Below are 26,530 nucleotides of genomic sequence, written 5' to 3'. Positions count from 1 at the left end.
ATATGTATTCTATTCCCTTCTAGCAGGTTTCATTCATTTAGTTTGCTAGCATGCAATATTGTTAGCATATCACTTCTCCCATGTGTATTACGTCACTCTACCCAATAGAGAATGAGTGTTGAATATGGTTGATGATACTGCATGGTTGTCAAGACAACATGACGTCACATGTCGGAGCTGCTGCAAATATCCAATGAGAGTTTTCTGCTGCACATGCACAGAAACATTTCTTTGTTCGCCGGGAAAGAGACAGACGCGCTGAACACCCGAAAGGCTACCAAAACGTCATTAGATATTCTTCACGCATATTTACAAGAGAAAAACATACCAATGAACATCAAAAAACTGGAAAAGAGACACGCTGGAGACATAAAACTTTCGCGCTAGTGAGCGACTGTGACAGGCTGTAAACAAACATGGCTACCAGGTTTGCTTCGTTAAAAACAGAAGATTTTGAGAGGATTTTGAAAGAGAAAGATGTGTTGAATACCCGAAAAGCAACCGAAACTTTGTTAGATATTCTTCACGCATATTTACAAGAGAAAAACATACCAACAGGCATCGAAAAACTAGAAAAGAGAGCAAAATTCACAAGAAGCTATATTTCATGAGGAAACAGAGCAGAGAAGTATTCTTGCCCAGATTGACAATAATGTGCTTGCTTGTGGCTCTGTAAACCATGCAACTAGCACATTGACAACTCATACACATACCATACAGTTTCAGCAAAGCTCTTTTGCTTTGAACAACTGCAATGTAACAACTAACTACGACCAAAGTAACTTTGAACTTGAACTGTCAACCTGGATAAAGGTTGTATATAAGTTGGGTTGTTGTTCAGGCTTTTTGGACTTGTACCATTTTTATTGTTCGAATTTTGACTTTGTACATTGGATTGACAGAACCTTGAATTACATTGGATCAGAATCAGCATTCAATATTGGTAAGTTTCCCCCCTGTTCTTAACTTTTTGTAAAATCTATAATTATTCCATCGAATGTTTGTATAATAATAATAATTATAATAATAATAATAATAATAATAATATTGGCTGCTATTTTTCATGGTATATCAGATATATTCCATTCAGCTACTCGTCTTTGACTCGTTCGATATCATGCTAGCTGAATGGAATATATCTGATATACCACTCAAAACCAGCCAATATTATTTAAATATATTACGTTACATAGCATACATTCTTTTAGTCTAGTCAGTTTCTCGGCAACCAAAACATGGGACTGGGCAGCACACTGGAGCTTTCAGTTTTATGATTTGTCTACCCCTGTAATAATACATAAAATCCATATACGGGTGATTTTGAGATTCACCTCCCACAGGTGGCCCACAATGGGTGCATCAGCCCAGGTATGCTCAGCATTCAGACCCATTGTGCCATTCTTAAACACGATCAGATTAAAGGACTTGTCAAACCATCTGGAAGGGAAAAAAAATTACATTTAGCATTTCATCTCCATACGCAACACACAATCTTCAGACTTGGAGTCTCATTACCAACATTAGAAAAAAAAAACAATCACTTTGATTTTGAACTAATGAGATTTCAGTGATATCCCAACCTGTCATAGCATTTTCCATGAAGAAGAGATTTAGCGTAGCTGTCCAGGGACTGCACAGGGTTATCAGGCTCGTAACGCTGCTCTGTGTCGTCCAGTGTGACAAAGAAAGCAGCTTTCTCTACCGTGTCCAGAGACTGCTTGTTCTTCCCCCTACTGAAGAACTCGGTGCGGGCTTTCGCCCACGGCACTCTTCGGAAAGAAAGATGAAGCAAGTAATTTATATTCATAAGAGACTTTTTTCAGTCCTTATCTGTATATCTAGGCAGCTAATCAAATAATAAAGCAAAGATTAAACAGACCAAAGTTACACACAAACCTTCACTCAAGGCTTTGCATATACAATACCTTCAGTCCCCTCACCCAGGGCTGCACAATGAATCATATTTTAAATTAGAATTTAACGACTTAATGACTTTTGGCTTCGTTTATTATTTGATTAATTTTAAACATACTGAATTGCAATATTGGTGAGTTAGATGAAGTTAATTCATCTACCAGCATGTTTTTGGGAGTTGGGAGGAAAACTGAGAACCCAGATAAAACCCAACGGAGATGGGATGAACGTATGAAACTTCACACAGACAGTAATCTGAACTCATCAAATAGGGGACCCTTTATTTACTCTTTTGCTTTAAATTACAACCTCACTGTTCACATGTTGCTGTCCATTTGGTTGCATATGGTGCTGGCTTATTTATTTGGAGTTTAATTGAAGTGTGATTAGATTTAGCATGTCCAAAATCCAATGAGCTAATGAGACAGTCTTATTCTGATTGAAAGATGTTGTTTGGACTGGGACTGTTTTGGCCTCTAGAGGCCACTGTTATTTCCTTTTCTGGTCATGTTTGTTTTGGGCCTCTAGAGGTCACCACTGTGTTCTGTGTTTTGTTTTTGTCTTATTGCCTGTTTCCTGCCCCGCCCTGTCCTTAATTAGTTTGTGTATTTATACCCCTGAGTTCAGTCCTCTTGTCACGGAGTCTTTGTGCTGTTATGTTTAGCTCTAGTTACCTCTGTTCCTTGTTCCTTGCCTTTGTCTTTTTGGTTTTGCACTTTGCTTTTCTTTTTGGACTTTGTATTTAATGTTTTTTGGATCTTCTGAGCGTTGGTATTTTTGCCTTTTCTTTTCTAGTTTTTTGGCTTTTGTATTTGACTTTGAACTTTTGGATATTTTATTTTTCCCTTCATCTTCTGAGCGTTTTTTGGATTATATTTTTTGGACTGTAAATATTGTAAATAAACTTTTTGATACTTTTCTACTTCCGCCTCACGCCTCTGCACTTGCGTCATTCCCCTGGTGGCCTAGTGGGGGTTTGCTGGATTATCACACCAGCGAACCAGGTTTGAATCCCAGCAAAATCCTAACAGATGTTGACATTTTAGACTTGTAATGTAAAAGAAAAGCCTCTTTGCTGACAGAGTGCAATTAAGCCATTTTGTCATTAAACTGGATGAATGATAACAAAATCTCCATAAAGAGAAAAACAATACTCATCACCATTTTAGCCATTATTGTGCAGCCCTGCCTCACCTGTCTCCTGCTGTAAGGGCAGCCAGTGTTTCCTCTCCAGCCTGAGGCTTGGACGTATCCGCCAGAATCCTCTCCATCTGTTGCTCAATCTCCCTGGGCAACAGCAAGCGGCCATCATAAAACATCCACACCTTGAAAAATCGGCCCTTGTGGAAAACCACGATGTGCTTGCTTTCATTAACATGCTGGATCATATCTACATGTGGAGATATATGGAGACGTGTGGAGTTCTCAGAGCAGTGTGAATCCAGTGTCAAATTTAATTCCACTTATTAAGTAACAGAGGAAAGGATTTTGCTTGAGCACTTCAATTTAATATGTCTAGAAAACTGTGCAACTTCTCTACATTGTTGGAAAGAGACCATAATGAAAGAGTTTAAAATGAATGAAACTTTTTACACGTGGATGCGGTTTTGCAATTATAAAAACTTCTATTTTAGATCATTCCTCAGCACTGAACCTATGACATGGAAACAAACATGGAGATTAACACTATACATTCCTAAACACTACCACAAAATAGCCTATGGACACCATGTATTTGTTTTATAGGGACTTTAATTACGTGGTGGTGCTTAGTTTAGGGCAAATGTGCGTTTGGTTTTGATAGGCTTGCACAGAAGGTTTGGGTGTGATATATACACACGGTTTTGGTGTAAAATTAAGAAGCAAGTGTGACAGTCAAAAAGTGTCCAGAAGAACTGTGGCTGGTTCTGCAAGATGCTCAGTAAAACCTACAGCTCATTTCCTTATAAAACTGCACTCATTGTACCTGAGACTACTATTTTTTTTAAACAAAGGGTCAATTCACACCAAATATTGACTTTGTTTAATTTATTATGGCTAACTGCTGTCTATAGTATTTTTTTTAATGTGGAAACATTTCATTTTATTATTGTAAGCTATTTTTGGTCAACAGCATTTCTTTTTATGTGTCTAAGACTTTTGCACAGTACTATATATTCTGAATTGATTAGGTTTAGGCCCATTTCACCGTGGCTATCCAACAATTTGATCAAAGCCTGTGCATAGAAATCACACTTAGGCCTGGGGCACACTAGAGGATTTTCAAATCTTAACCAATTTTAAAAACATGGGAGACCACAGACAAAAACGACAGATTTAACCAATTTTTAATATTTTAAAAATCATAAGAAAGCACAAACCAGATTATTCAGTCAAGACGCAGGACCACGCACTTGGTGTTTATACTGAATGAGTTCAGAGTGGCAATTTCAAGGACTTGGGATCTCATTGAAACTTGAGTGATTAAATGTGACTTCAGAGCAAAACAAACATGGAGGTGGACTGGCATTATCAGCTGGTTGCACTTGTGTGTGCTAAACTTTCCACCAAAAAAACTAAATATGAGAAAAAAAAATCTGAGGATGAAGTCATGGCTGAGAAGATGGAATCAGCATGGCTTATACATTTTGTAGTGCAAGCTGAAGGTGAGTTAGAAATAAAAAGTCTTATTGTTTATTGTCTACAAAAGTATGCAACATCTGGTTGGTAATGCTTCCTGGTCAGCTAGCTCTCATTGTCTATTCTGTTCAATATTCAATATCTGTTCCCTTCACACTACAGGATTTCAAACGTTTCATATATACAATTAAAAACTGAGGAGACTGATCCAGTCAGTAACATTAAGACACTACAGGACCATTTGCGTAGTCAGTTTAGACCAGCCTCGAATCAGGAATGCCCTGACGATTTTTGAGAGGGGCAAATCAAACCCAAAATCTGCCCAATTATCCTCTAGTGTGGGGCCAGCATGAAGTAACAAGGTTTAAGGTATCTTTGGGCAAATTTTATTGCTGTAAACTGGTTCCTTAGCACACATGATCTTTGCAAGTCAAGGTTAAAAAGTAAATGAAAATGTTATTTTAGTTAAATATATTTATAGTTTCGAGAGATGTCAGGTTATATTATTAGCAGAAAATGTTCGCCTTTTGAGGTTTTTGCCGGAGGTTTTTCACCTACAGCATCAGGTTTTCGCAGACTGCCACACACAGTATTAAATAATACGATCTGGTTAGAGCATGAAAAATATTTGATATTTGATATCACATTCAAAGCCAACCAAATTCATGTTAACATCTAATTTATAGCAATCATATAATTTTACAGCAGCCAGTGTGTTGATCTATTTCATGCAAGTATTAATTTAAGCATATTCATAAATTTGATTAATTGGTTGTTAAGTGATGTCCAATCAAAAGAAAAACAAAAGTGCTCTTAGAGCACAATATCCCCCGCTGGCAACTATGCCATAACTCTGGTAAAATGCAACTGAATTGAACGAAATTGCAATATGCGTATTACTGACATATAACAAAGAATCCTGTCAAGTTTCGTGAAATTCCTCCAAAAATTGTGAGGGAAGTTGATTTCAGAAAGCAAGCACACCTTGATGAAATTGCTAAAGTACAAGTTTGTTAATAATCAAGGGCATAACTCTGGTAAAATTTGCCCAAATTAAATGAAATTTCAATGTGTGTATAACGGTCATATAACAAAGCCTTTTGCCAAGTTTGGTGAAATTCCTCCACAAATTGTGAGAGGAGTTGATTTCAGAAGAACGTACACCCTCATGAAATTGTCAAAGTACAAGTTATTTAATCACTGGTCAAAACTCTGGTAAAAATTTTCACAAACGAAATTAAATTGCAATATGCATATTACTGTCATATAACAAGCCCTTTTGCCAAGCTTCGAGAAATTCATCCAAAAATTGTGAGAGGAGTTGATGTCAGAAGGCGAGCACACCTTTATGAAATTGTGAAAGTACAAGGTTGTTAATCAAGGGCCACAACTATGGTAAAATGCGAGTGAACTGAACAAAATAACAATATGCCTAGTACCGACATATAACAATGCCTTTTGTCAAGTTTGGTTAAATTCCTCCAAAAATTGTGAGAGGAACTGATTTCAGAAGGAAAACACACTCTCATGAAATTGTCCAATTAAAATTTTGTTAATGCAGGACTATAACTCTGGTAAAATGTGACCCAATTTAACAAAATTACAATAGGCGTATTACTGACATATAACAAAGAATCCTGCCAAGTTTCATGAAATTCCTCCAAAAACTGTGAGAGGAGTTGATTTCACAAGGTGAGCACCCTTTCTGGGACGGACGGACAGACGGAAATCACCGCGATTTGGGCCTTTCAGCCAGCAGGGGATAAAAAAATTGCAGGACTGCAGGATTTCAAAAAGCTATCCAGTATGTACCCTGCACTGGTGGAATATTTAGTGGTAGTAAAACTCAGGAGTAAACTCATCACTTCTTCTCTTCCACTCATATTATTCACTTAAAAATGTGACCATGAAATTAATATTAATTGCATTTTGCTACACTAAACTCTAACCCTGCTACATCAATTCATGCTTTATTTGTATCAAATCCTACTTTCCCTGAACTCAGGATAGACATTTTATTGAAAGAATTCACCCAGGAAAACAATCCTTGGATTAAAACACACACACACACACACACACACAGATCACACCTGTGCAGATACATGCATTAATATCCAGACCAACATGCAGTGTTTAAATGAAAACACGAAACGATAGATTAGTTCAGATTGGAGGTTAAGATGCACAAGCAAAGGATAGAAGAGCGCTCTACCTTCTTCTACACCTGGGACTCGAGTGGTGTTGAACATACGCTCATACTGGGATGAGCACATGGGAATAGTGTTTTGAACCATGAGCTGAAAAGCAAGAGTGAGAGTCAGACACAAACATATGGCACAGGGGAAACCCTAAAGACCAGCTCAGCCACAGGGCCACCTGAAGAGAATGAAAAGGATGAGAAGTGGGAAATGAAAAAATAGGGAAAATTTGATGGAGGAAAATGGACAGAGGTGTGAGGTTCGTATGAGCGGAAATGAGAAGCACATTCAGCATTATGGAGATGCATCCTCAAGTCACCAGCATGACACTTACAGAATGTGAGGAAAATGTTAGATTTATAAGACTATGAATCAAAATATGGCTTCAATTTTAAATAGTGCTGTTATTCTACTATGCAGCCAAATTAAATAATGCATACATCTTAAGACTCCTAAAACAATTGCCAAATGTTAAAATGCACTGTTTGCTAGTGACGAGAGGTGGCATGTTATTGGTCAGTCTGTTGCAAGGTTTTTTTAAGCACTGACTGTAGATGATGGCCCTATCTCTTACCTGTCTCCAGGCCTGGGAGACGGGACGTGTTAAACATCCGCTCCCACTGTGCCGAACACAACGGCACTCTGTTCTCCAGCAAGTAAACCTGTGCACGTTTAATACAGCCGCGCAGAAGATCAAAGAACAAAACACAGCACTGTTTAGGGGGGGTGTTCTTTAATAATCATGCACAGTTAAGATTAGTGAAGAGAGACTGAGGAGTGGAGGGAGGGAGAGAATTATAAGTAAGAGAAGGGGCAGAAAGGTATATAAAGGTAGAGAGAGAATATATAAGTAAAAGGGGCAGAAAGGTACATAAAGGGAGAGAGAGAGAGAGAGAGAGAGAGAATATATAAGTGAGAAGGGGCAGAAAGGTACATAAAGGGAGGGAGAGAGAGAGAGAGAATATATAAGTAAGAGAGGGGGCAGAAAGGTACATAAAGGGAGGGAGAGAGAGAGAGAGAATATATAAGTAAGAGAGGGGGCAGAAAGGTACATAAAGGGAGGGAGAGAGAGAGAGAGAGAGAGAGAATATATAAGTAAGAGAGGGGGCAGAGAGGTACATAAATAGACTGGTACCAAAATCCAGAATTGTGACACCCAAAGGCATTTTTGAGACAAAGTCGGCAAACAGTCTTATTTTGTCAATTTGGGTGTGCCGAATTCAAATCTGCAATATGCCGAGCTCTATCTGACCTCTGTTGACCTCTAGAGGTCATTGAACTTTGGGCCTGTAAACGTCTCAGCTGAACCCAGTTTCTCAGCTTTCTAAGGAATGAAATGTACTAAAATGATTAATGAAGTTAGCAAATGGCCTTGTTTGTTAAATGTTTGGGTGCTGAATTCATTTTTCATTTGTAAAACGACATATGACCTCTGATAACCTCAAGGTCATTAAACTTGGCCTATAGGCCTATGCATTTAACGGCATTTTTAAACTGACTTTACTCCCCCAAAAAGAATATGAACAGACAAAATACAAAAAAAATTTGTGTTTTGTAAAGGCTTTACCCCGTTTAAAACAAAACAAATAACAAACAACAAAGAAAAAACTCTCATATATACTAACCCTGATTAACCTGTATACCCTGTATGCCCCCACATTTTGTATGCTGCTGAATCTGTCCTTTTTTCAGTAGCTTTGTATAAACAATAACCGCTAAATGTAATGCAATGTTATGTAAGGTGATTGCCTAGGCATTCTCATTGTGAAAAGTAAGTCACATGTACATGGACTGGCATTTAATGTTGTATTTGTTCCTTTCTATTTGTTTTTTGTCTGTTCATATTCTTTTTGGGGGAGTAAAGTCAGCTTAAAAATGCCGTTAAATGCATAGGCTTATAGGCCAAGTTTAATGACCTTGAGGTTATCAGAGGTCATATGTCGTTTTACAAATGAAAAATGAATTCAGCACCCAAACATTTAACAAACAAGGCCATTTGCTAACTTCATTAATCATTTTAGTACATTTCATTCCTTAGAAAGCTGAGAAACTGGGTTCAGCTGAGACGTTTACAGGCCCAAAGTTCAATGACCTCTAGAGGTCAACAGAGGTCAGATAGAGCTCGGCATATTGCAGATTTGAATTCGGCACACCCAAATTGACAAAATAAGACTGTTTGCCGACTTTGTCTCAAAAATGCCTTTAACTCCTTAAATAAGCACTTTTTTGAATTTTGGTACCAGTCTAAAAGGGACAGAGAGAGAGAGAGAGAGAGAGAGAGAGAGAGAGAGAGTATATAAGTAAGAGAGGGGGCAGAAAGGTACATAAAGGGAGGGAGAGAGAGAGGAGGTGAGAGAATATGAATGGGGGAATGAGTGAGAGGAAGAGCAATAGAGAGAATAAAAGAGATTGAGATGGGTGAAATAGATAGACAGGATGAGATAGACAGACGTGAGAAGAGAGACAGAGAGAGGGTGAGAGAGACAGAATGAGAAAGACAGAGAAGGAAGTTTTTACTAGCACTTATAATCATTTCATTCTCTGTCTCGGTCAAATTTAACCTCATGTCACATAAGAACAGAAGGAATGTGTATCTAAAGTCAGTAGCCTACTATATACCATTTCAAAATGGTTCCACACCTACATTCCTCACTACAACTACTAACATTTCCTGTTAGGGTACTGTAGATGGTGAATGCTTTAAAGTACAGTAGTTACTCAATAATATGTCTTGTGATGAATAACAGCCCGAGACTTTAAGTGGTTATGCCTCTGATATCGAACCAAACCAGTTCCTGAGTATTCTTCATGTGTGAACTTTACCCCAATTCCATGAGTCTGTACATTTTATTAACACGAAGGGCATTTAGATTTGCAATCCCTGTAATTAATAGATAACTGAATGAATGTGTAACTATCCAGAGTGCTCTACTCACTATTTAGCAAACAGTATGTGTGTAAAGTAGGTACGTTCCCCAAGTATGACTTAAGCACTGTTTAAAAGTTAGTGTTTGGTTTTTTTGGTGAGATGAAGGACTCACGGGTTTGATCTGAGCTCGGTCCAAGTTCCTCCTGTAAAGCATGATGGCATGGATGGCATTCCCTGCCCTGGCAGCTTGCAAATGAGTAGGGAAGACGTACAGAAAGTCCTGTAGGTGTGTAATAAAGAAAATTCATCTGTGCATACTTATTTTGAAGATCTATTTTACAGTGGCAAATACAAAAATGTTTCAAAATACTCACATGTAAGGAAAGTGGTCAATTTATATGTGTTCTAGACTGGCTTTGATTTCTGATTTTGATTTGATTAAAATGCAGTACATACAAAATATACTATGAACATGGCATAAAAACCAGGATTACACAAAAAAGTGTGAACACTTGTTTCCATTGTGGTCCCAGAAACTTATCACAGACAGCCATGGTTACCATACCAAGTAAATACCAAAAATATAAACAATAATAAGTAATACAAGTAATAATAATAATAATAATAATGACATAGCACCAGAGTAAAAACTAGAATAAATTTACAAGAAGAAAATATGACGAGTGAACATTAACACAGACCACAATGGAAGCTAATAGTAAACAAAAGTGTTTCTCTCTTGGTGTGATATCTGATTAAAATAATAACTTTTTACAGCTTTCTTAAAATTAGACAGATCTTGTAACTCTGAAGGAAGACTGTTCCATGCCTGAATACCAGTGTAAAGGAAACTAAATTTGCCAAAAGACTTGACCCTTGGTATCTGTAAGGATGATGCACTAGATCTTGTATTGATTGAATGGAGTTCATTTGTATAGCTGAAGCCTTGGGCCAAAAAATTTGGGGCAGAACCATTTAGAATTTTGAAAACAAGATTAAGCTTCAACTGGGCAACGCGCATACTCAATGGTAACATATTGGCCTGCTTAAATTCCTCAGCACCAATATGACTTCTGGCTGGTGCATTCAAAATATACCGAATTAATTTATTCTGGGATACCTGCAGTCTATTTTGGATCTTTTTCAATAACCCAGAATACCATGAAGTACTGCCGTAGTCATAGTGACTTTGAATAAGGGCCGATACAAGCAATTTCTTTGTTTCTCGGGTCACATGATTTACTTGCAGATAGAGAAACTTTAGTTTAGCATTAAATTTTTTAAGTATATTATCCACAATGCTTTCTCCATTCAGAGATTGATCTAAAGTTAAGCCTGTCATGGTCCTACCTGTGGGCTTCTCTCTTCAGGTAACATCCCCACTCAGCATTACCGGCCACGCCCGCTCTCACTTCCTCTTATTAACTTTCAGTGACTGTCATTGGCTGTTGCCGATCACCTGCTTCCCCCGTGTGTATTTAAGCTGCAGTTCTCCCAAGCCTCAGTGTCAGATCGTCTGCAACTTCCAGCGTGATAACCTGCTCTGTGTTCCTACTACTCTGACTCCTGACGATATTCTGTTCCATCTGACTCTGTCTGCTCTCCAGCCCCGGTAACCTGATCTGCCTTCTGTCCTGTCGACTCTGCCTCTTGCCTGCCTCTCCTGTACCTTCGCCTGATCTTCAGCTTGCTGAGGGACTACTGCTGGGAGACTGCCTGAACCCCAAGTGCTATCAGTCTACAGCCACACCTCTCTGACGACGCCTGATCCTGTCTATTCTCAGAAGCTAAGCAGGGTTGGGCCTGGTCAGTACTTGGATGGGAGACCTCAGATGTCACCACCAGCCATCCCTGCCTCTCAGTCCTCCTGCCACTGAACTTCACACTCTCACATTTTCCCCTGTTATTATTAAACTGTGGTTTGAGTGCATTTGATCTCCTCTCCTGTCTGGTCCTTGACAGAACGATCTGACCAAGACATGGAGTCAGCGCCCAAACCCTCTGCAGCGCACCGAAGGAGATGTCAGTCGGATGTCTGCCGACGTTGCAGCCCTGATCCAGCTTGGCCACCATCAGCAGCAACAATGACTGGACCAAGCACTCCAGCTGCTCACCGCCCTAGCACCCCCTGCTCCACCGAGGTCCACCCAAGGTCGGCAGTCCGGAGCGTTTTGACAGTGACCCCTCCCAAGTCCGTGCTTTCCTGACCAGCTGCCGGTTGCTGTTCGACCTGCAGCCCAGAACCTTCACGTCGGAGGCAGCGAAGGTGGCCTTCATCATCACTCGTCTGACTGGCCGCGCCCGCCTGTGGGGAACTGCTGAGTATGAACGCCGGACACCGGTGTGTGCCTCCTTCTCCCTGTTTGCAGCGGAGATGATCAAAGTCTTCGACCTGGGCTCGTTGGCGGTAGAGGCATCCGGAGGACTGATGAGTATTCGCCAAGGCAGACGAACAGTGGCTGACTACTCGATCGATTTCCGGACCTTGGCCCAGCGCAGCAAGTGGAACATGCAGGCGCTGGTGGACGCCTTTCTGCACAGCCTGGCCAACTACATGAAGGACGAATTGGTCTCGTACGAACAACCGTCGACACTCAATGAGGCCATCGCCCTGGCCGTCTGCATTGACCGCCGGGTCCAGACCCGTCGACGAGAGAGGGCCCGCCAGACTCAGTCAGTCATCAGCGCATGGAGAAGCCCGAGCTCACCGGACATAGGAGGGGCCCGGCTGAGCTCAATGATCATCCAATCCTCCACCAGCCAGAAACCTATGCTCCAAGTTTGCCTTCGTCTGTCGGATTCCACCCACACCCTAGCTGCCCTGGTTGACTCTGGCGCTGAGACTAACATCATGGACACCGAGCTTGTGCACCAGTTGGGTCTGCAAAGCCATCGCTTATCCTCTCCTGTTCCAGCCAGGGCGCTGGATGGCCATCTCCTTGGCACCATCACCCGCCTCACTACCCCTGTCCCGATGACTCTGTCAGGCAACCACCACGAAAACATCCAGTTTCACCTGCTCCATTCCCCCGGCCAACCTCTCATCCTGGGCTATCCATGGCTCCGCCAGCACAGTCCTCACCTCGACTGGGCCACTGGAGCGATAAGATAATGGGGCAAGGACTGCCACCGGACCTGCTTACGAGCCTCCACTCTAACCCCTTGTACTCCACCTGCCAGCTCTGCCCCCGACCTCACTAATGTCCCAGTGTGTTATCACAGCCTTCGGGAGGTATTCAGCAAAGCCAAGGCCACTTCCTTGCCTCCTCACCGGCCCTACGACTGCGCCATTGATCTCCTCCCAGGCACTGCACCACCCAAGGGCCGTCTCTACTCTCTGTCTGCCCCGGAAAGGAAGGCGATGGAGGCCTACATCAGTGACTCTCTGGCTGCCAGCCTCATCCGTCCATCCTCTTCTCCCGCCGGCACTGGGTTCTTCTTCATGGGAAAGAAGGATGGATCCCTGCGCCCCTGCATCGATTACAGGGGTCTCAACGACATCACTGTCAAGAACCGATACCCTCTCCCACTGCTTACCTCTGCCTTCGAGCTGCTCCAGGGAGCCCCGATCTTCACCAAACTCGATCTCCGGAATGCCTACCACCTGGTTCGGATAAGGGAGGGAGACGAGTGGAAGACCGCGTTCAACACCCCCACCGGTCACTATGAATACCGGGTGATGCCGTTTGGCCTTACCAACTCGCCAGCGGTATTCCAGGCTCTGGTGAATGATGTCCTGCGAGATATGTTAAACAAGTTCGTGTTCGTTTTCCTCGACGAGATCCTGATCTTCTCAAAAACCCTGTCCGAACACACCCAGCATGTCCAGTAAGTGCTCCGTCATCTCCTTGAAAACTCCCTCTTCATCAAGGCAGAGAAGTGTGAGTTTCACGCCAAGTCTGTGGTGTTCCTGGGGTACATTGTGGCAGAGGGGAGCATCCAGATGGACCCTGCCAAAGTCTCAGCAGTGACTTCATGGCCAGTACCAGAGAGCAGGAAGAAGCTTCAGCAGTTCCTGGGCTTCGCTAATTTCTACAGGAAATTCATTCGTAATTACAGCACCGTTGTGTCACCCCTCACTGCCTTGACCAGCACCAAACAGCCCTTCACCTGGACTCCGGCAGCCAATGAAGCCTTTGCCACCCTCAAGGCTTGGTTCACCACTGCTCCCGTCCTCCAGATGCCAGATGCGGAGCGGCAATTCATTGTTGAGGTGGACGCCTCGGATGTGGGAGTTGGGGCAGTGCTCTCACAGAGGTCAATGGATGACAACAAACTCCACCCCTGTGCGTTCTTCTCCCGCCGGCTATCGCCGGCCGAACGCAATTACGACATAGGCAACCGGGAACTGCTGGCGGTCAAGCTCGCCCTGGAGGAATGGCGTCACTGGCTGGAGGGGTGCGTAGTCCCATTCCTGGTCTGGACAGACCATAAGAATCTGGAATACATCTGCACCGCCAAACGACTCAACCCCAGACAGGCCCGCTGGGCTCTCTTTTTCACCAGATTCAATTTCACCCTTTCATACCAGCCCGGATCTCGCAACACCGAGCCTGACGCACTCTCCCGCCAGTTCCAGAAGGATGATGCCTCCTCCAAGGATCCGGCTCCCATCCTACCTGACCCCTGTATCGTTGCTGCTCTGACCTGGGACATCGAAGAACGAGTGCGGGAAGCCCTCCGTGACCAACCCAGCCCCAGTGCATGCCCTGCAAGTCGCCTCTTTGTTCCTGAAGACCTGCGATCCCAGGTTATACAATGGGAACACGACTCCCGTTTAGCCTGCCACCCTGGTTCCATTCGCACCTACCACCTGCTTGCCCAATGGTTCTGGTGGCCATCTATGAGCAGGGATGTGCGAGACTTCGTCCGAGCCTGCCCTACCTGTAATCAGAATAAATCCTCCAGCCGGCCTCCTGCCGGTTTGCTCCAGCCTCTGCCCGTGCCTATGCGACCCTGGTCCCACATTTCCCTGGATTTTGTTACGGGTCTGCCCCCTTCTAATGGGATGACTGTCATACTCACCGTCGTGGACTGTTTTAGCAAGATGGCACACTTTGTTCCCCTCCCAAAACTACTGTCGGCCAAAGAGACCGCCCAGATCATCCTGCAGCAGGTCTTCCGCATCCATGGGCTGCCCAGGGACATCGTTTCAGACCGGGGGCCGCAATTCACCTCCTCTTTCTGGAAGGAATTCTGTCACCTGCTTGGGGCCACCGCCAACCTCACCTCCGGATTCCGACCCCAGTCCAATGGCCAGTCTGAGCGGACTAACCAGGAGTTGGAGAAGGCACTTCGGTGCATGGTGTCACGCAACCCTAGGGCCTGGTGTGAGCACCTGCTGTGGGTGGAATACTCTCACAACTCCCTCACCAGCTCAGCCACTGGACTGTCCCCATTCCACTGCGTGTATGGCTACCAACCACCCCTGTTCCCCAGCCAGGAGGGAGAGGTCACCTGCCCGTCTGCCCTCACCTATGCACGCCGATGCCGCCGCATCTGGTCTCAAGCCCGCGCTGCACTCCTCAAGTCAGTCACCAGCTACTCCATTGGAGCCAACCGGCAGAGGACGCCTGCGCCCACCTACCGGGTGGGCCAGAAGGTGTGGCTGTCAGCCAAGGACCTGCCCCTCCAGGTGGAGTCTCGTAAGCTGGCACCTTGGTTTGTCGGACCATTTCCGATCCAGAGGATAATCAGCCAGTCTGCTGTCCAGCTCCAACTGCCCAAGTCTATGAGAGTGCACCCCACCTTCCATGTCTCAAAGATTAAGCCAGTGCACGAGAGCCCGCTGGTCCCAGCTGCACCTTCTCCTCCTCCTCGTCTCATCGATGGTGGCCCGGTCTACTCCGTCCGGCGACTGCTGAAGTCACGGCGCAGGGGCAGGGGCCTCCAATACCTGGTGGATTGGGAGGGCTATGGTCCTGAGGAGAGGATGTGGGTTCCTGCTGGGAGAATTTTAGACCATACCCTCATCAGCACCTTTCATCGCCTGCATCCAGACCAGCCGGCCAACCGGAGGGGTCGACCAAGGGGTCCTTGTCGGAATGACGATGCGCCAACCACTACTGTCCCTGAGTCCGATTCTGAACCAGATCCTGAGGCCTTGAACACTGACCGGTCAGAGGAGTTCTGACCCTCCACCGGTATTCCCCCTCCTCCCGCCCGTCTTGGTGGATCTGTGGCTAGGGACTTCTGGAGCCGTCCCTTGAGGGGGGGTTCTGTCATGGTCCTACCTGTGGGCTTCTCTCTTCAGGTAACATCTCCACTCAGCATTACCGGCCATGCCCGCTCTCACTTCCTCTTATTAACTTTCAGTGACTGTCATTGGCTGTTGCCAATCACCTGCTTCCCCAGTGTGTATTTAAGCTGCAGTTCTCCCAAGCCTCAGTGTCAGATCGTCTGCAACTTCCAGTGTGATAACCTGCTCTGTGTTCCTACTACTCTGACTCCTGACGATATTCTGTTCCGTCTGACTCTGTCTGCTCTCCAGCCCCGGTAACCTGATCTGCCTTCTGTTCTGTCGACTCTGCCTCTTGCCTGCCTCTCCTGTACCTTTGCCTGATCTCCAGCTTGCTGAGGGACTACTGCTGGGAGACTGCCTGAACCCCAAGTGCTGTCAGCCTACAGCCACACCTCTCTGACAACACCTGATCCTGTCTATTCTCAGAAGCTAAGCAGGGTTGAGCCTGGTCAGTACTTGGATGGGAGACCTCAGACGTCACCAGCCATCCCTGCCTCTCAGTCCTCCTGCCACTGAACTTCACACACATTCTCCCTTTTCCCCTGTTATTATTAAACTGTGGTTTGAGTGCATTTGATCTCCTCTCCTGTCTGGTCCTTGACAAAGCCTAGATACTTGACATGCGGGCAACATGCAGGTTTGTTGCCAGTACATTGCACCTGAATGGAATTTATTTTGGTGAGTTTTCTCTTTGAAGCAAAGAAGACTCAGTTTTACCGAGATGTAGGGAGAGCCTATTATCAATCAGCCATTCTCTGATTGATTCCATTTCCCTTGAGAGTCTATATTGGATAGCCTCAGGACTCTTGTCTGCCACAATAACGGCTGAGTCATCTGCATATAGGAGCAATTTACATGTATCAGCTGAGGCAATATCATTTACATAGACTAAGAACAGCAGCGGACCAAGAATAGATCCTTGGGGTACACCACAGGTAATATTTGCTGGTTCAGATAATGTGTTCCCCAGTTCAACACGTTACTGCCTGTTCTGTAAGTATGAGGCAAACCAGTCTATAGCTGATTTGTGAAGCCCTATTGCTTCCAATTTCATAAGCAGAATACTGTGGTCCACTGTATCAAAGGCTTTCTGGAGGTCCAGCAATACCATCCCTATGTAATTGCCTTTGTCTTTTTCCAATCTTATATAATCCATAAGGTGGACCAAGCAGGTTTCGGTCGAGAAAGATGATCGAAAACCTGACTGAAACTCATATAGGAGTTTCCGATCAGAGAGATAAGGGTACAGTTGGTCATATACCACTCTCTCAAATAATTTGGAAATGGTGGAGAGGATTGACACAGGTCGATAGTTACCAGGATCCGTTTTACTGATTTTCTTATGTAGTGGAATAGCCCTTGCTATCTTTAAATCATCCAGGATTTGACCTGAAGAAAGAGATAAATTTAGAATATGGGCTAGGGGTTCAGAAATTAGTTTGGCCCCATCTTTAACAAATTTGGGAGATAACTGGTCCAAACCGGTAGCCTTGCTCGAATTTAGATTAGACAAGATCTTACAAACATCCTCTGTAGATATCTGGGAAAGACAAAAAACATTTCACCACATTGTTATAAAATTGCTGAACATGAGTTCTACCATATTTACCGGTGCTTTGGGGCAGTTTACGGACTAGACATGATGCAACAGTTGTAAAAAAACTCATTGAACTTGTTACATACTTTTACATGATCATAGCATACTTCATTGTAAATATCGAGACCAACAGTGCTTGGTTGAGCCTTGTTTTTAGTTGATGCACCAATATTTTTCTGGGTTCACAATGATATTCAGTTAGCTTTGAATTAATGTAATCAATCTTTGCTGCTTTTTTCTTGTACTGAATAATGTTACATAGTGAAATGTACCATTTATAATGTTCACAGTTTGAAGTCCTTCTAAACGTCCTATAAACATTACTCCTTTCATGTATCACGTGTAAAATTTCACCTGTCATCCAAACTTCTGTATTACCCTTTACACAAATAGTCTTAGATGGTGATATTTTATCTACAGCAGCAAGAAATTTACACTTGAAAAGTGACCAAGCAAGGTACATATCACATGCATATATATCAGACTAGTCAATATGGAGAAGGTTTTCAAAATTTTCCTTACTATACTTTTTGATGATCTGACTATAACAGTTTCATGCTTATACACCATAGTTCTAGTATGTTTACATATACTATAAATTAGTTGATGATTTCTTATACAGTAATCAACAACACCAAAGTTTCTAATTTTACCTTGATCAGATACAAAAATAAGGTCAATCGTTGTCGCTGTATTAGAGGTCATACGTGTAGGTTCATTGATTAACTGGGTCAAGTCTATAATGGGGCTATATATTATTACATATATAATTATATGGGGCTATAATTTTAGGGGGAAATTGAAATTTAAAATTCGCAGTGCTAGGACAACGTTAAAAATGTTCAGTATCTCTATTTGTGGAGTAAAGCTATGGAACAGTTTGAATGTGGAGCTCATGAAATGTACAACTATAAACCAGTTCAAAAAAAGGTATAAGAAACAGATCTTTATGAGGTATAGGGAGGAGGAATTACAATAACATGCTATTGATAATATAAGTGTATATATGTGGGTATGGGTACATATGGATATATTATATAAAAAGTGAGTATATATAATGCATAATTGTATATAATATATAAGCATAATATGCATAATTATGATATGGGTGTCTGTGTACGTATGGATGTGTATAGTTATAGGTATGTATATATGTATGTACTGTATATATGTATTGTATGTGTGTATATATGCATAGCATAACTATTTATATATATATGATTTGATTTGGGCGATATTATACCATGTTGGTATGTCTTGGTATGTTGGTATGGTTTTTTTGTTGATTTTGCTTTCTTTTGTATATATAGTTTATTATGGTGGAAACTGACGTTTGATTAACGGTGGTATAGAGGGTTAAGACTTGATAAGATATTTACTTCTTCCTAATCCTTTCCGAACATTATTATGTTATTGCCTTGTGGCTACGCTATTCTGTTTATGATGATGTTTTGATGATTGCAGTTTTTATTTTTATTTCTTGTTTGTTTTTATATCTTCTTTACTGTTCGGAATCAATCAATCAATCAATCAAGTCAAACAATGATAAAAACCGAGACATTGAACAAAATAATGCACTGGACTTATTGTTATAATCAACACTGAAATCACCCATAACTACACATTCTGACCTATTCAAAGTGTCAACATTCATGCATGAACTTTCAAGTTCTGCAAAAAAAGTCACTTTGTTGAGGAGGCCTATCGCACACGCCAAAAAGAACTGGTTTAGTCTTTGGTAAACTTAACTCCAACCAGACTGTTTCTAGGCTATCACCAATGCCTTTTCTGTGGTGGAAAGCAACGTCTTTATACACAGTAGAACTAGTATGGCTAGTAGACTTAGACAGTTTAACATTCACCCCAAATATATATATCAGTTATTCCACAAAATTGAGTCGTACATGAGCTGATAGCTGACGAGGCACGTAGCACTGAGTTGGCTAAAAACTTTATACAAAACATCCGATAAAATAATTTCAGATTAGAATGTAAACAAACCGGCGAAATGACAGTAGCAAATTGTGAAAAATGCTACAATAATAATTCTTGAAAAATAAAAAAAATATATGTTTTACCATTAAATACTTTCATTCCGTATTTTGTTGTCCTCAGTTTGTTCAGTAACACACTCTGCCATTTTCTCTTCTTTTTTTTGGCGGTTGGCAAACCAACTTAAAGATGCATTACTGCCACTGACTGGGTTGGAGTGTGGAACAGGTGATATTGGGGGGGGGACTATATTATTTTATTTAACTATTTTTGTTTCTTTTAAATACTTGATAAAGTTATATATCTGGCTTGATGCGTGGCACCATTTTGTTCTTCTCTACTCACGGTATATGAGCTGATATCCTAGTAGTAGAGTGTGCAATTGTTCATATGAGTGTGCAATTGGTGTGCAAATGAGTGTGCAATTGTTCATATCCAGTGAATGTGGATAGAATAAATACATATATATAACACACACCCACAAATTAACCCTGAGTACTCACTAGCAAGGACCAGGTCGCTGTTGTTTAAGATTTGTATCTTGTGGCTGTGTCACAACTGCTGTCTCACTTTTTTCATTTCTGATAAGACATTATATTTCATTAACCTGTCAGCCAGTTAGCTAAAATCTAATGTGAATTTAAAGCAATTTACATATTAGGCCTTAAATTCAGAAAATATAATTCTATATAATTTAAGTCTTTGTAAAACATTCAGACACTCTTATTAAAAGAACAGTGTCAAGGATAGTTGATAATCCACTTGTTATAAAGCCAGTAGGAGGCTCCTGTTCTGCTCAGACACATACTGTACCATCATATCTGAGTACAAGTTACTAAATTATGTTGAGAATTTTCTTGAATTAAAACATAAAATGAAGATATTTGAAGTCTTCTTCTCATAACAGTTACAAAGGCTTATATGATATTTAGGCAAATTATTCATTACATAATTATATAATTAAATTATCCTTAAATAGATCATACAGTGGAGTCTAAACATCTGAGACCACATTGTAAATCTTGAATTTAAACCATTTATACCTGAAGTTTTAGAATTCTGAAAAATGAAAAACAAAGAAAATAAATGTTCAATATTCACGACTCAACGCTGTTTCAAGGTCACTATTTAAATTTACACAAACTTCTTGAGACTCCTTGAAACTTCTCTTCGACGAAAGCATGTGTTCTGACAGCACTAATGATTTTGATGTAACATGGATCATTAGGATTTATACAACCTGGTGAAATCCATGCCAACTCAAGTCTCGTCTCGTCTCATCTTCTTCCGCTTATCCGGGACCGGGTCGCGGAGGCAGCAGTCTAAGCATGGAAGCCCAAACTTCCCTTTCCCCAGACACCTCGGCCAGCTCCTCGGGAAGAACACCGAGGCGTTCCCAGGCCAGCCGAGAGACATAGTCCCTCCAGCGTGTCCTGGGTCTTCCCCGGGGCCTCCTCCCGGGGGGACATGCCTGGAACACCTCCCCAGGGAGGCGTCCAGGAGGCATCCGAAAAAGATGCCCGAGCCACCTCAGCTGGTTCCTCTCGATGTGGAGGAGCAGCGGCTCTACTCCGAGCTCCTCCCGAGTGACTGTGCTTCTCACCCTATCCCTAAGGGAGCGCCCAGCCACCCTGCGAAGGAAACTCATTTCAGCCGCTTGTATCTGCGATCTTGTTCTTTCTGTCATTACCCAAAGCTCATGACCATAGGTGAGAGTCGGAACATAGATCGACTGGTAAATTGAGAGCTTCGCCTTTTGGCTCAGCTACTTCTTCACCACGACGGACCGGTAAAGCGACCGCATCACTGCGGAGGCTGCACCGATCCGCCTGTCGATCTCACGCTCCATCCTTCCCTCACTCGTGAACAAGATCCCGAGATACTTAAACTCCTCCACTTGAGGCAGGACTTCTCCACCAACCTGGAGAGGGCAAGCCACCCTTTTCCGGTCGAGAACCATGGCCTCGGACTTGGGAGGTGCTGATTCTCATCCCAGCCGCTTCACACTCGGCTGCAAACCGCCCCAGTGCATGCTGAAGGTCCTGGTTTGAAGAAGCCAACAGGACAACATCATCCGCAAAAAGCAGAGATGAAATCCTGTGGTTCCCAAACAGGATTCCTTCTGGCCCCTGGCTGCACCTAGAAATTCTGTCCATAAAAATTATGAACAGAACCGGTGACAAAGGGCAGCCCTGCCGGAGTCCAACATGCACTGGGAACAGGTCTGACTTACTGCCGGCAATGCGAACCAGACTCCTGCTCCGTTCGTACAGGGACCGGACAGCCCTTAGCAAAGAGCCCCGAACCCCATACTCCCAAAGCACCCCCCACAGAATACCACGGGGGACACGGTCGAATGCCTTCTCCCGATCCACAAAGCACATGTGGACTGGTTGGGCAAACTCCCATGAACCCTCGAGCACCCTATGAAGGGTATAGAGCTGGTCCAGTGTTCCGCGACCAGGACGAAAACCGCATTGTTCCTCCTGGATCCGAGGTTCGACTATTGGTCGAATTCTCCTCTCCAGTACCCTGGAGTAAACTTTCCCTGGGAGGCTGAGAAGTGTGATTCCCCTATAATTGGAGGACACTCTCCGGTCCCCTTTCTTAAAAAGAGGGACCACCACCCCAGTCTGCCACTCCAGAGGCACTGTCCCCGACCGCCACGCGATGTTGCAGAGGCGTGTCAACCAAGACAGCCCCACAACATCCAGAGACTTGAGATACTCAGGGCGGATCTCATCCACCCCCTGTGCTTTGCCACCGAGGAGCTTGCAAACCACCTCAGTGACTTCGGCTTGGGTAATGGACGAGTCCACCTCTGAGTCATCAGCCTCAGTCTCCTCAGTGGAAGACATGACGGTGGGATTGAGGAGATCCTCAAAGTATTCCTTCCACTGCCCAACAATGTCCCCAGTCGAGGTCAACAGCTCCCCACCTGCACTGTAAACAGTGTTGGCAGAGTACTGCTTCCCCCTCCTGAGGCGCCGGACGGTTTGCCAGAATTTCTTCAAGGCCGACCGATAGTCCTTCTCCATGGCCTCCCCGAACTCCTCCCAGTTCCGAGTTTTTGCCTCCGCAACTGCCCGAGCTGCAGCACGCCTGGCCTGCCGATACCCGTCGGCTGCCTCAGGAGTCCCGGAGGTCAACATGGCCCGATAGGACTCCTTCTTCAGCTTGACGGCATCCCTTACTTCCAGTGTCCACCACCGGGTTCGGGGATTGCCGCCACGACAGGCACCGGAGACCTTGCGGCCACAGCTCCGAACAGCTGCATCCACAATGGAGGTAGAGAACATGGTCCACTCAGACTCAATGTCCCCCGCCTCCCTCGGAAGCTGGGAAAAGCTCTCCCGGAGGTGGGAGTTAAAGACCTCCCCAACAGAGTGCTCGGCCAGATGTTCCCAGCAGACCCTCACCATACATTTGGGCCTGCCAGGTCTGTCCAGCTTCCTCCTCCGCCAGCGGATCCAACTCACCACCAGGTGGTGATCAGTTGACAGCTCAGCCCCTCTCTTCACCCGAGTGTCCAAGACATAGGGCCGGAGATCAGATGAAACGACTACAAAGTCGATCATCGACCTCCGACCTAAGGTGTCCTGGTGCCACGTGCACTTATGGACACCCCTATGCTCGAACATGGTGTTCATTATGGACAAACCGTGACTAGCACAGAAGTCCAATAACAAAACACCACTCGGGTTCAGATCGGGGAGGCCGTTCCTCCCAACCACGCCCCTCCAGGTGTCACTGTCGTCGCCCACGTGAGCATTGAAGTCCCCCAGTAGCACAATGGAGTCCCCAGTCTGAGCACCCCTCAGTACCTCTCCCAGGGACTCCAAGAAGGCCGGATACTCTATACTGCTATTTGGCCCGTAGGCACAAACAACAGCAAGAGCCCTCTCCCCAATCCGAAGGCGCAGAGAGGCGACCCTCTCGTTCACTGGGGTAAACTCCAACACATGGCGGCTGAGCTGGGGAGCTATAAGCAAGCCCACACCAGCCTGCCGCCGCTCACCACGGGCGACTCCAGAGAAGTGGAAAGTCCAGCCCCTCTCGAGGAGCTGGGTTCCAGAGCCCAAGCTGTGCGTGGAGGTGAGCCCGACTATCTCTAGCCGGTACCTCTCAACCTCCCGCACAAGCTCAGGCTCCTTCCCCCCCAGCGAAGTGACATTCCATGTCCCAACAGTCAGCCGCTGTGTCCAGGGATCAGGTCGTCGAGGCCCCTGCCTTCGACTGCCACCCAATCCACACTGCACCAAACCCCTGCTGCTACCTCTGTGGGTGGTGAACCCACAGGAGGTCGGGCCCACGTCACCTCTTCGGGCTGAGCCCGGCCGGGCCCCATGGGCAAAGGCCCGGCCACCAAGCGCTCGCATACGAGCCCCAACCCCGGGCCTGGCTCCAGGGTGGGGCCCCGGCTGCATCCTACCGGGCGACGTCACGGTCCTGGATTTTTTCTCCATAGGGGGTTTTTGGTGAACTGCTCTTGGTCTGGCCTGTCACCTAGGACCTGTCTGCCTTGGGAAACCCTAACAGGGGCATAATGCCCCCGAAAACATAGCTCCTAGGATCATTCAAGCACACAAACCCCTCCACCACAATAAGGTGGCAGTTCTAGGAGGGGAGTGCACACTCAAGTGCACACTGTCATTAAAGCAAAAGGCGGCAGACAAAATATGAAGAAATACTGAAGTTCATGTTAAAGGTAGACTGAATTTCAGATTGTTCAGGTTTAGGTCATAAAAAGAATTTTCCCTGACACACAATTATTTTTGTTTAGTGGAATGAAAGCTACTGAACTCAAATCACAGACTTCCAATTTTATTAGCTTTTTTTTTTTTAATAGAACAATTAATGGAGGACGGCACGGTGGTGTAGTGGTTAGCGCTGTCGCCTCACAGCAAGAAGGTCCGGGTTCGAGCCCCGTGGCCGGCGAGGGCCTTTCTGTGCAGAGTTTGCATGTTCTCCCCGTGTTCGCATGGGTTTCCTCTGGGTGCTCCGGTTTCCCCCACAGTCCAAAGACATGCAGGTTAGGTTAACTGGTGACTCTAAATTGACCGTAGGTGTGAATATGAGCGTGAATGGTTGTCTATGTGTCAGCCCTGTGATGACCTGGCAACTTGTCCAGGGTGTACCCCGCCTTTCGCCCGTAGTCAGCTGGGATAGGCTCCAGCTTGCCTGCGACCCTGTAGAACAGGATAAAGCGGCTAGAGATAATGAGATGAGATGAGAACAATTAATGAATTTAGGGCCACGTCGCCCTAAATTCTCTGCCATTATTTTTTGCTTCACCATGACGCAATACAAGATACTACATCATGCATCACGTGGTGGGCTTTTCCTATTCACGCAAGGCATTGTGGGATACAAATTTGAAACAGGAGAGAACAATGGAGGACGTGAGTGTGTGAATGAAACGTGAAAGACCGACTACAGTAACGGAACGCGAGAAGAAAAGGTATTATGTTGCGAAGAAAAGGAAACGCAGGACCAAACTAATAAACATCGGCAGTCAGCGAGCACCTCAGTGTGATCAGCTGTTCGTTTAGCGACAGAATGATGTAACTGTCAGTGCGCTGTCAAGGCAAACCTGTAGATGGCAGTAATGCAACACTGGATGCCAGCTGCCGTAAAATCCAAGAGAATTCAATTCAATTCAAAACACTTTATTTGTCCCCTCGGGGCAATTTAAAGGCATGCAGAGAAGTACAGTTAAACACAATAAATATTTAAAAAAAAAAAAGTAAACATAAAAAAGTATGACAGTGTGCAAGGTGGCAGTATGTGGATAAATAACTACAGTTGTACAATATGTATACAGTAAATACAACCCCGATTCCAAAAAAGTTGGGACAAAGTACAAATTGTAAATAAAAATGGAATGCAGCGATGTGGAAGTTTCAAAATTCCATATTTTATTCAGAATAGAACATAGATGACATATCAAATGTTTAAACTGAGAAAATGTATCATTTAAAGAGAAAAATTAGGTGATTTTAAATTTCATGACAACAACAAATCTCAAAAAAGTTGGGACAAGGCCATGTTTACCACTGTGAGACATCCCCTTTTCTCTTTACAACAGTCTGTAAACGTCTGGGGACTGAGGAGACAAGTTGCTCAAGTTTAGGGATAGGAATGTTAACCCACTCTTGTCTAATGTAGGATTCTAGTTGCTCAACTGTCTTAGGTCTTTTTTGTCGTATCTTCCGTTTTACGATGCGCCAAATGTTTTCTATGGGTGAAAGATCTGGACTGCAGGCTGGCCAGTTCAGTACCCGGACCCTTCTTCTACACAGCCATGATGCTGTAATTGATGCAGTATGTGGTTTGGCATTGTCATGTTGGAAAATGCATGGTCTTCCCTGAAAGAGGCGTCGTCTGGATGGGAGCATATGTTGCTCTAGAACCTGGATATACCTTTCAGCATTGATGGTGTCTTTCCAGATGTGTAAGCTGCCCATGCCACACGCACTAATGCAACCCCATACCATCAGAGATGCAGGCTTCTGAACTGAGCGCTGACAACAACTCGGGTCGTCCTTCTCCTCTTTAGTCCGAATGACACGGCGTCCCTAATTTCCATAAAGAACTTCAAATTTTGATTCGTCTGACCACAGAACAGTTTTCCACTTTGCCACAGTCCATTTTAAATGAGCCTTGGCCCAGAGAAGATGTCTGCGCTTCTGGATCATGTTTAGATACGGCTTCTTCTTTGAACTATAGAGTTTTAGCTGGCAACGGCGGATGGCACAGTGAATTGTGTTCACAGATAATGTTCTCTGGAAATATTCCTGAGCCCATTTTGTGATTTCCAATACAGAAGCATGCCTGTATGTGATGCAGTGCCGTCTAAGGGCCTGAAGATCACGGGCACCCAGTATGGTTTTCCGACCTTGACCCTTACGAACAGAGATTCTTCCAGATTCTCTGAATCTTTTGATGATATTATGCACTGTAGATGATGATATGTTCAAACTCTTTGCAATTTTACACTGTCGAACTCCTTTCTGATATTGCTCCACTATTTGTCAGCGCAGAATCAGGGGGATTGGTGATCCTCTTCCCATCTTTACTTCTGAGAGCCGCTGCCACCC

At 44.2% G+C, this 26,530-nt stretch overlaps 1 protein-coding gene across 2 annotated transcripts in view; it reads right to left on the bottom strand.

The window, feature by feature from the left end:
- Nucleotides 1-26,530, bottom strand: part of cpt1ab (carnitine palmitoyltransferase 1Ab (liver)) — an 85,886-nt gene that overhangs the window by 17,361 nt on the left and 41,995 nt on the right. The window contains exons 8-12 of one of the 2 annotated variants that reach the window (XM_060915072.1): nt 9,773-9,880; nt 7,306-7,393; nt 3,109-3,304; nt 1,581-1,769; nt 1,332-1,437 (exon numbers count right to left, since the gene is read on the bottom strand). In XM_060915072.1, coding sequence (XP_060771055.1) covers nt 1,332-1,437; nt 1,581-1,769; nt 3,109-3,304; nt 7,306-7,393; nt 9,773-9,880 — 687 coding nt within the window. Of the gene's footprint in view, nt 1-1,331; nt 1,438-1,580; nt 1,770-3,108; nt 3,305-6,745; nt 6,831-7,305; nt 7,394-9,772; nt 9,881-26,530 lie in introns of both variants that reach the window. The other variant, XM_060915073.1, reaches the window with a different exon arrangement.

Source organism: Neoarius graeffei, chromosome 2, assembly GCF_027579695.1.
Source record: "Neoarius graeffei isolate fNeoGra1 chromosome 2, fNeoGra1.pri, whole genome shotgun sequence".
NCBI lineage: Eukaryota > Metazoa > Chordata > Actinopteri > Siluriformes > Ariidae > Neoarius > Neoarius graeffei.
The sequence above is the reverse complement of the archived record's forward strand: the minus strand, read 5'-3'. Positions and strand labels throughout refer to the sequence as shown.